Here is an 11367-nt window from a genome sequence, read left to right as displayed (position 1 = left end):
GCTAAAATCAGCATTTTCAGAGCCAAAAATCAGCATTTTGATGGTAAAATTCCATATTTTCCAAATTTCAACCAAGACTACAGTAATCCCTACCATCAAACTATGATGCTTCCTTCTCGCTTCCAAACCTCTCTCTTCAACGTTCTCATCTTCCGGCGGCAAATGTTTTTTGGCTCGTTTCACCTCCTCATACGACAGAACGTTGGGATCATCGACTTCTAAAGATTCTGGTCTTCCGTTTGATGACGTCGATTGTGGTTGGTGATTGTGATGGCTGGGCGCTGAAAATTCAATTTTTAGGCTTAAAATTCGAGACTTTCAGCATATTTTTAGCCCTTTTTGAGCCATTTCCCAGCTAATTTTCTACCAATTTCAACAAACTCCATTCTCATTTTTAGCTTATTTTCATTCAAAATCGACTCACTGGAAAGTCCTGGCGGTCTATTGTATTCGATTCCAGGCGGTGGCCGTACCGTTAATCCTGGCGGACCATTATGATCCAATCCTGTCGGTCCTCGATAGTTCTGCTGATTCTGCTGACGTCCTCCGTTCTGGTGAAGACCCGGCGGCGCGAGTCCCGGCGGTGCTGGATCCATTGTGGTCAGTGGAGGCACTTCGTCGTCGTCCAACTCCTTCTGATAGTCCAGAGGGTCGTTTTGAGGTTGTTGTTTTTGGACTTCTTGGGGACGGCGACGATTCCGTGGTCTGAAAATTTCAGACTGAAATAGAGGGAAAAGGAGGATTCGGAGCGAAAAATGAAGAAATATAGGAAAAATTGAAGGGAGATAAATAGCTGAAAAATGACACAAAAATGCATTTTTCGAAGATTTTTTTGGGAAAAAAGACGATTTTCAGACAAAAATTGATTTAAAAATCAATTTGCGAACGAAAAATTGCTGATTTTCAGACAAAAAAAAAACGAAAAATCGTCTTTTATATTTTAATTAAAAAGTAGAATTTCTATTAAAATTTATAGAATTTCAATTTTTCCAAATTTTTCACTAGAAAAATAATTCAAATCTAAAGTGTGGAAGTGTGTCAAAACCTGCTTTTCTCGCTGCGTCTCTCATTTTCCCGTACTATTTCTCTGCTCGTCTATTTCCCGTTTCTACGAGAGGAAACAGGGAAAAAGGAGAAGAAAACTCCCCATTTTTGAAGTTTAAAATACCGAAAAATGAAAAATTTCGCGCCGGAAATTCAAGTTTTTTTCGGGTAGATCAAAATATTTTCAGTCATTCTCAGCCAATTTTTCTTCGTTTTTCAGCCAATTTTTCTCCAATTTTCAGCCAAAATTTCTTCCTTTTCAGCCAATTTTTCTCAGATTTTGAACCGAAATTTCTTTATTTTCAGTCAAATTTTCTCAGATTTTAAGTCAATTTTTCTTTATTTTTAACCAATTTTTCTCGAATTTCAAGCCAAAATTTCTTTATTTTGAGGCGATTTTTCTCCTAATTTTTAGCCGAAATTTCTTCATCTTCAGTCAAATTTTCTCCGATTTTCAGCCAAAATGGGTTCCTTTTCAGCCAATTTTTCTCAGATTTTAAACCGAAATTTCTTCATTTTTAGCCACTTTTATTACTCTTCTCCGAAACCAATGCACGTTGCGGCCGAGAAAACAACGGTGGGCGGAGCTTAGCTCCCACAGAGAGAACCTTACTGTATTTTTCAAATTATTGCACGCGCCTTTAATACAGTACCTCAACATTTATCGAATTTTCTCAAATTTCTCTCATTTTTTCGCTTGTTTCTGTCTAATTTTGTGTATTTCTTATCAATCTTTAATTTATTTTTCTTATAAAATAGAAAAAAACAGCCAACCAGGGCCCAAAATAAAAAAAAAACGTCCGAGGTACGGTATTTAAAGGCGCATGCATCAATTTGTTTTTTCGCTGTGCGACCGACGATGCGATTTTGAGTAAATTTTCGGCCGCAACGTGCATTGATTTCGGACGAGAGTAATACTTCATTTTGAGGCGATTTTTTTCCAATTTTCTCAGATTTTAAGCCGAAATTTCTTTATTTTCAGCCAATTTTTCACAGATTTTAAGCCAAAATTTCTTCATTCTCAGCCATTTTTACTTCATTTTGAAAAGATTTTTTCCCAATTTTTAGCCAATTTTTCTCCAATTTTAGGCTGAAATTTCTTCATTTTCAGTCAAATTTTCTCAAATTTTGAGCCGAAATTTCTTCATTTTCAGCCAATTTTCTCAATTTTAAGCCGAAATTTCTTTATTTTGAGGCAAATTTTCTCCTAATTTTTAGCCGAAATTTCTTCATTTTCAGCCAATTTTTCTCCGTTTCCCAGCCAAATTGTACCTATTTCTCATCTGGTTTCCGTTCGCCAATTGCTGATGAAAAACGTCAACATCCTGTCCAAACACCTTCGTTGAAACTCCGAATGTTTGAGGTCTGAAAAAACCAAAAATTCGGCGGGAAATTTGAATTTTTATGGGATATTTAGCGGATTTTTATGGATTTCAAGGTTTTAAGACCGTTTCCAGCCGCCTGAAACCACTCAAAAATTACTGTAAAACCCCAAAAAATCCTACTTGTCCTCAATTGGAATTCGCTGGGCCAACGATTCGGGAAGTCCTTCGATTCCCTCGATATATTGCGCAAATGCCACACATGCTTCGCTGAAAAAACGGATATTTAGTGAGATTTTCGGGATTTTTATGGCGTTTTCACTCCAATTTATCGTATTCCATCTCCTCGATCATCTCCAGAATCTCGTCGCGTTCCAGTTTGAAGTAGTAGCCTTTATGGATATAGTCGTCTACGGCAGCTTCGAGCGATTCGGCATCTGAAAATTCGGATTTAGCTGGAGGAAACCTGAAATTTTTTGAACCGAAAAAATCGGGATTTTTTAGCTGAAAATGAAGCTTTTGACTCAAAATATTCATAGAAATCCTCTTTTCCCTACCAAAATTGTCCAATATCAGCAGAACAATCGGCGTGGACATCGGTCCAGGATCATATTTTGCGGCTGTCTTGTCCAGCCCCTCCTGAATCTGGCTTCTCAATTCCTGATAGTCTCGCTCGATACAAGCCAAATTGATGCCATGCTCGTCGAGCAGCACTCCGGCCTCAATCATAGATTTTTTGAATCGGACTACGAAGTTTCTGGAATTTTTTGGGTGAAAAACAACAAAATTGAGGCTTTTATGCTTTAAAATACGCACAAAAAAGTGTCAGGCTGCAGAGACATCGACGATCCGCCCACACGAAACGTCATCCATGGCCGGCGACGTTGTCCGCGGAATGGATCATCGTCGTAGCGGGGCATTCCGACCGTATACGGTAGCAGACGGCCTCCAACGCCCCGATTATCGATCGGTTTTGGAAGGTCCGCCATTGAGGATGGCTCTTGTAGCTTTCGTAGCTTTTGTAGGTCGTAAAGTTGTGTTGAATATCGGAATTCTGGAAAAAATAGAAAAAATATGAGGGAAAATTTTTTTTCGATTTTCCGGACGATAATCAAACAAAAAATGGAAAAAAATGGCAGAAAAGTCCATTTTCAGGGCAAAAATGGGTGAAATTCTGAAATTTCCTGTCAATTTTTGATGATTTTCTAGGTTTTCCGGGGGCGAAAATTGACCGAAAAAAAAACAATAAAAATCGCTTCTTTTTCGCATTTTTCAGAAATTTCTAGAATTTCATTTGAGTGATTTTCAGGCAAATCTGGGTACTTTTGGGTGCCAAAAATGAATTTCTGCTGATTTTTAACCTTAAAACTTCAATTTTATATGTAACATTAGCGAAAACCCGATATTTTTAGATCAAAAACACAAAAATAATTAGGTTAAAACACAAAAATGAGCAAGAAAAAGCCACGTGTGTAATTGCGCGTGAAGTTTGTTGTGAGGGAACTTTTCTGTCTACCGTAACCCAAAGAAAAATTTCAGCGAATTTCCGCAAATTTTTGCTGAAAATTGGAAGAAAAAAGTGAATTTAAGTCAAATATCGACTTTAAACTCAATTTTGCACCAAAAATTTGCAAAAAACCAAAATTTTTGGGCCGAAAAACACAAGAGCAAAGCTGGAACGAGAATTAGAAAGATTGCGCGTAGAGTGTGTTGTAAAGGTACTTTGTTGTCTACCGTAATCTAGAGGGAAGTTTGAATTTAGTTTTGAAAGCGGAAATTTCGCCAAATTCCAGCGATTTTCGCTGAAAATGAGAGAAAAAAAGAAAAAAAAATTTATTCAATATTAAAAGCACCGAAATTGGTCCGTTTCAATTAAAAAAAAGATAATTCAACCCGATTTTTAAAAAAATGTCTATGGCTGTTCTTCTGGGTTTTCGTTGTTATTATTATTGTTATTGTTAGCCGCTCCATTATTATTTTTCAACGTTAACGACTTCAAATCCTTCGAACTTGAGTGTGAAATTGACGCCAAGCGGGAGGAAATTGATCTACGAAGGCGTTCGTACAGTGGAGCGCACATGCGGAGGGCGACCTGCAAATATTTGAATTTTTAAGTTTTTTTTGAAAAATTAATTCAATAGAAATTTATCTTAAATTCGTCTAAATAAAAGATTATAGGTTTTTAATTGAAAAAAAATTCAAAAAAGTTTTTTTTTGAATTTTTTGATTTTTTGAAACTTCAAAACTTGGAAACCCAGTCATGTTTATAGTCATTCGGAAGCTCTTTTCCCGCTAAATTCAAATTTTCAAATATGGCTTTACCTCATAAGGCGGCGGTGGCTCATCGGGCTCAATAAGGAACTGAGAGTCCTCTCTTCCAATCTCTCGATATCCATTGGACCAAGCAGAAATGCCACCGATCGATAAAGACCTCAAAGGTACAGTACCCCTGGACGGAATCGCTCGATTCCTTCGATTTCCATTCTCCAAAAATCCCAGATTTTCATCGTTGTTCTCCTCGGCGAACGTCATACTTCGACTGACTCGCAGGGGTGGAGGTCTTGGGATTACTGTAGATGATTGCTCAGAATTTTCAGTGTCTGTTGCTCCATAATTTCGGAGTACGATATGCTCATTTGTTGTGTTAACCAACGGTCGAGGCTGAATGACAGGCTCCAGGAATCGCAGATTTGGGAAATTTGTCTGGAAATTTTAAATTTTCCAAAAAAAATTTTTTTTTGGAAAATCTGAAAATCTTATTCTCTGAATTACATAACACTTTGGGTGCCCAGAATTTCAGGATTTTCAAAAAAAAATTCTCGAAGTTTCAGACAAGTTTCTTGAGATTTTTGGAACTTGTAGGACGTGGCCTAGATTTTTCTAGGCCATGACCTAGATCAAACTCACATTTGAATTGGCAATGGTATTCTGCATAAGCATCACCTCGCTGTACGATGGAACAACAAAATGTTGCTCCCTCCGTAGCAATGCTTCCAATTCTACAGTATCCATTGTAGACGTTCTTGTCAGTGGACCAGTGTAGTTGATCGAGTTGGGACTGAAAATTTTTTGATAAAATTTTCAGAAAATCTGAATTTTGGTGGTTGAGAGGTTCAAAATGAGTATAAATATGATATTTTAAAGTTTCAAAATTCCAAAAAAAATTTCTGAGATTCTGAGATTATAAGATTCTGAGTTTCTGAGATTCTGGGATTCTAAGATTCTGAGGTGATGAGATTCTGAGATTCTGAGATTATGAGATCATGAAATTATGAGATTCTGAGTTTCTGAGATTCTGGGATTCTAAGATTCTGAGGTGATGAGATTCTGAGATTCTGGGGTTCTGAGATTATGAGATTCTGAGTTTCTGAGATTCTCAGATTCTGAGATTCTGGGGTTCTGAGATTATGAGATTCTGAGTTTCTGAGATTCTCAGATTCTCAGATTCTCAGATTCTCAGATTCTGAGGGCCTGAATTTCTGAATTTCTGAATTTTTGAATTTCTGATTTCCCAAATTTTCGAAATTTACTAGATTTTTTCAATTTTTGGAAAATTTTGAAAAGTTTAGAAATTCCCAAACAATCCTAAAATTCCATAAAATTCTGAAATTCTGAAATTTCAAAAAATCAGAAAATTGGAAATTCAATAATTCGGAAATCCCAAGAAAGTAAAAATTCCAAAAATTTAAAAAAAAACTTTTGTAAAATTCCGAAAATTCCGAGAAATTCAAAATTTCCAGAAAGTCCTAAAGGTCCAAAAATTTAGAATTTCAAAAGTTAAACAAATAAACGAAAATTCACTAAAATCCAAAATTCAGAGATTTCAAAAATTTCAAGTTTTTTGAAACTTGCGAATTTCCTGTTTGGTGTTTTTTTCAAATTCCAAAAATTCCAAAAAATCCAGTTTTTCTTTTCAATTTTTGATATTCTGGAATTTTTAAACATACCGTAAAACCTGTATTAGAAGAGCCCCTTCAATTGAAGGGCCCCTTTAATAGAAGGGCCCCTCTAATAGAAGGGCCCTTTTTCAACAATTTCATTTATTTTTGAATCAAAGACTCACCTCAAATAATGCGTTCCAAAGAGTTTAACAACCTGGAAGCTGAGCACCGCAGTCCTCCACTCTGTATAGATTCTCAAGGGCCATGAGAGCACCAAAATCGAGAAAAACCAAAAAACGATTGGATGTAGAAACCAAGGAGGTGTTGGACAATTGAATGCAAGTATCTCTTCAACAAATCCAACATCTGATAAATCCATTCCCTCCCGGACCTCCATGTAATCATCTTTCGTCTCATTATCATTGAAAAATCGAGACCTTTGTTGTTCGAATTCTGTGGCTGCTTGCATGTTGGCGAATACGAAACTTCTGGTTAATCGAATTCTGGTGACGTGGAATTTTTCAACTTCTAGAATTGATTTCGAGATGTCCTGAAATTCGAAAATTCAGAAAAAAAAAATACTGCTTATCTTTTACTTTAAGATCAATGATCTCAGTTCCTATAAGAGATATCAAAAATTGGTAAACTAATAAAATGTTGCTGATATTATGATGAACATTTTATCAGTTGACACATTTTTGATATCTTTCAAAAGAAGTGAGATATATAGGCTCAAAATGAACGGTCATGGTGGTTTTCTAATAGAGTGTTTACGGTATCTTCTAATAGAAGCCTACTCATACCTTTAACTTCAAGCTCAATTATCTCGGAACCTATGAAAGATATCAAAAATTTGTTAACTGATAAATTGTTTATCATAACATCAATGATATTTTATCAACTTGTAAATTTTTGATATCTTTCATAGAAGCCGAGATAATTGAGCTCAAAGTATACGTGCAGAGTCGGTTTCCAATGGAATTATACTATGTGATTTACTAGATAATACTAGATAATTTCAATTTTCCTAAATACAATTTTTTGAGTTTTTTGAAGTTTTCAAACTGTATTAAAACAAAAATAGAGCTCAATTTTTGTAGTTGACACTTTTTCGATAAAACATTTTTCTCGAAAAGTTGAGAATACGTCAACTTCGAGCTCAATTATCTCGATCCCTATAAGAGATATCAAAAAGTTGTCAACTGATAAAATATTGGTGACGTTATGATACATACTTTATCAATTGATCGCTTTTTGATATCTTTCATAAGAACTTAGAAAAATTAGCTTGAAGCTAATGGTTTTGGTGGCCTTTAAAAAGAGCCGTTACTGTAATGGAAGGAAAAATTGGGTCATATCTTTTTTTGAGACGAATTTAAGGAAAATAAGAACTGAATGTGTTCTTTAAAAAATTATAAAATTCCAACTGATTAGTAGACTTTTTGGGGACTTTGTTGAGTTATTCCTCACCCTAAATCCACATGTATCGTAGATGAACATACTGCCAGCTTGATGAGAATTCACTCGTTCATAGTAGACTTGAGTCGCTGAAACAGCGTCTCCATTACGGTACCTGCGAAGAAAAAAATTTCAAAGAAATTTTGATTTTTGAAGATTTTGCACAACAGAGACTGCTATTAATTTCGAATTTTACATCTATTTGCATATTTTCAAAAAATTTGGAAAACCTAATAATGTATACCGTCAACTTTGAGCTTGATTATCTCTGTTCTTGTGAAAGATATCAGAAATGTGTCAACTGATAAAATATTCATCATATTATCACCAATATTTTATCAGTTGACACATTTCAGATATCTTTCACAGGAACCGAGGTAATAGAGCTCAAAGTTGACGGATTGGGAAATTGGAAGGAATACGGTAATATTGAAAAGTGCTCATAATTGCTCAAATTTTAATTTTTGAAGATTTTGCACAACAGAGACTGTTATTATTTTTAAATTTTACATCTATCTGAACCAGAAACATTTTTTTTTCTTTTTGAAATTTTTTGGTACCCACCTAGTGACCTGCCTAGTCTTCCTCGTATAGTGATAACATACACTTTTCCACCAGACAATCGGCGGACTCGTCCTCAGAGCAGTTATATAGTCCAAGGCATCCTCAACTCTCACTTTTTTCATATTTATGATTTTCGTTCGACTATGCCAACATTCCATCAAATACACTATGTATAGCATAAGGCCAAATACAATGGGCACAAAGTTGTATCCTTGGGCACATGGGCCGTGTTGATAGCTGAAATTTGCTTGAAGTTGAAATTCTGAATTCAGAAGGGAAAAGGCTATAAAATAAGTATAAATATGACTAGGTTTGGAGGGAATTTGAAATTTTGGGATTTTTCGAAAAATAAATATTTTTTCAAATTTTCAAAAATCCCAAGATTGCAATTATACAAGCAAAACCTAGTCATGTTTATACTCATATTGAAGCTGTTGACCTCCCAAATCCAAAAATTTAGATGAAAAACTCACATGAGCAACGGCTGACTCCCAGAATAGGCTTCATGTTTAACGTGGCAGTAGGTGGCGTAGAAGAAGCAAAGAACCAGGAGAAGTGAGCAAATTAGGCATTTACCGTATCCGGTTCGTCTTAGGACCCGACATATATTGGGTCGACGCGGCCGTGCCACGTGTTCCTGACAGTCAGCAGTTCCCGCCATTTTTCGAAATTTTGAAAATTTGAAAAACAATTTTTGGGTCACAAAAATTATATTATGGGAGTCATGATCTTAGGTCTCTGAAAACAAAAATTTGAGCTTATAGGGTTAAAACAGGCGGAAAATTCGGATTTTACAAATACGATGATGCTAAAATTGAGGGAAAAAAGAAAGCCGCAAGAAAGAAATTGATGATTTTTGGCGGAGAATTTCGAAAAAGAAAAGAGAGAGGAAGTGAAGAATTTAGAAGGAAATTGTTTGAGAGCAAATTGAGCAATTTGAGGATTTTTTTTGTTTTTTTTTCAAAAATTCAGAAATTCAAAAATTCAGAAATTCAAAAATTCAGAAATTCAGAAATTCAAAAATTCAAAAATTCAGAAATTCAGAAATTCAGAAATTCAGAAATTCAGAAATTCAGAAATTCAGAAATTCAAAAATTCAGAAAATCAGAAAATCAGAAATTCAGAAATTCAGAAATTCAAAAATTCAGAAATTCAGAAATTCAGAAATTCAGAAATTCAGAAATTCAGAAATTCAGAAATTCAGAAATTCGAATTCATTTTTTGATTCTCAAAAATGTTCGAATTCCAAAAATATTTCTGAATTTCAAAATCGAATCAGGGCTCTACCCTTTTAGACCCTTTTCTGGGGTACAAATCGAATTTCCTAATCCCAAGTTTTTTTTTCAAAATTTCTGTTTTTCGAAAGTTGAAAATCCGAAAAAAGGTCTCTTTCTGAATGTTTTTTCCTAAATTTCTATGAATTTCAAATCAATTTTTTTCTTTTTTTTTCTTCAAAACTTTTGGAAACTCGAAACACAAATTTTCAACGAAAAAAGGAAAAGATAGAAAATGGAGGAATTCATTAAAACAACTTTTCTGGAGTCAGCAAAAGCCAATTTATTCTTCCAAAGTGAACTTTTTTTACGAGTTTTAGACAAAAGTATTCAGCTTAACAATTTACTTTTTTCTCAGAATTTTGAGCTCTAAAAATTCCCCGAGAATTCGAACTTTGATATTTTGAAACTTTTGCGAAAAGTCAAAAAAAAAGGAAAATGGGAAAAATGAAAGATGTATGTTCGGGTAAATCTCAAAAAAATGTCCCCAGGGACTAAAAAAACTTCTGTTTTTGTCAAAATTTTGAGCACAATTTCGAAACAAAAACTCAAAAGAGCAAAAAACCTCAAAGCCTCTAGTCTGGAAAAATTCAGTACTTTTAAAAATTTTTGAAATTCTCAATTTTAGAATTTCATATTTTCAGAATTTCCTTTTTTTTATTGTTTGGAGTTCTTGGAGTTTTTTTTTATTCTGGGAATCATGTAGTTTTTCCGAAGAGTTCATCGTAAAACCAGCATTAGAAGGGTCGGCACCCTATTGTTCCAAGGTACCTTCTATTAGAGGGGGCGGTCTTCTATTTTTCCGAAATTTTGTATCGAAAAACTCGACGAAGTTTTGTTCAAAATTCATGAGAATCTGCAAATTTCACCAAAATTTAGCAAGATTTTGATTGAAAAATAGAGTTTCAACAAATTCCTATTCAATTGTGGAGCTCCCGGAGTATTTTCCATTGGAAAAGTACGGAAATTTTCTGATTTCAAAACACATTCTTAGAGGGGGCTCTTTTTTCACAGAAGGCCCTTTCTATTTTACCAAGCCCCTCTCGGAGGGTCCTTCTATTAGAGGGACTTCCTTCTGTTCAAGGGGCCCTTCTAATACAGGTTTTACGGTAAACATTTGAGAATTCAAAAATAAAACAAAATGAATAAAAAACAGGAAACCAATGCACACATCGACAAGAAAAAAAACTTCTACGATTGCTCAGAGATAGGGGGTGTCGTCCCAAGAGATCCCAATCTGAAATTGGACACGTCCTGGGTCTTCTCCATCACAAGAGATAGAGAGGGAGACCCCCAGTTTGTCAGAAGAAGATGCACATTATGCATCTCTCTCTCTCTCTCTCTCTCTCTCTCTCTCTCTCTCTCTCTCTCTCTCTCTCTTTATCTCTCAACTCCATAATAGAGTTTGATTTGAGTCACATCTCCAACAGAGAAGAAGAATGTGGGCTCCGAGAGACAAATCAGAAATTATTTTTTGTTTTTTTGGGCATATTTTTTTTTGTGAGCTAGTGAGAAATGAATGAAAACAGAAAAAATCAATTAGATTAGGCTAATTATAGGGGATTAGGGAATTCAGAAATTCAGAAATTCAGAAATTCAGAAATTCAGAAAATCAGAAATTCAGAAATTCAGAAAATCAGAAATTCAGAAATTCAGAAAATCAGAAATTCAGAAATTCAGAAATTCAGAAATTCAGAAATTCAGAAATTCAGAAATTCAGAAATTCAGAAATTCAGAAATTCAGAAATTCAGAAATTCAGAAATTCAGAAATTCAGAAATTCAGAAATTCAGAAATTCAGAAATTCAGGGGTCCGAGCTCGAAT

General features: G+C 34.8%; 1 protein-coding gene across 1 annotated transcript; it reads right to left on the bottom strand.

Annotated features, from left to right (window-relative positions):
• Window positions 1–4278: 4278 nt before the first annotated feature.
• Window positions 4279–8930, bottom strand: CBG00907 (the record flags this gene model as incomplete). The annotated part of the gene is made up of 7 exons (XM_002629641.1): window positions 4279–4458; window positions 4689–5069; window positions 5274–5424; window positions 6430–6797; window positions 7718–7820; window positions 8270–8506; window positions 8743–8930. 7 exons carry the CDS (start codon window positions 8928–8930, stop codon window positions 4279–4281), a joined length of 1608 nt encoding a protein of 535 aa, XP_002629687.1.
• Between the last annotated feature and the right edge of the window lie 2437 nt (window positions 8931–11367).

Source organism: Caenorhabditis briggsae, assembly GCF_000004555.2.
Source record: "Caenorhabditis briggsae complete genome, chrII, whole genome shotgun sequence".
NCBI classification, from domain to species: domain Eukaryota; kingdom Metazoa; phylum Nematoda; class Chromadorea; order Rhabditida; family Rhabditidae; genus Caenorhabditis; species Caenorhabditis briggsae.
This window is presented reverse-complemented; position numbering and strand designations above follow the sequence as displayed.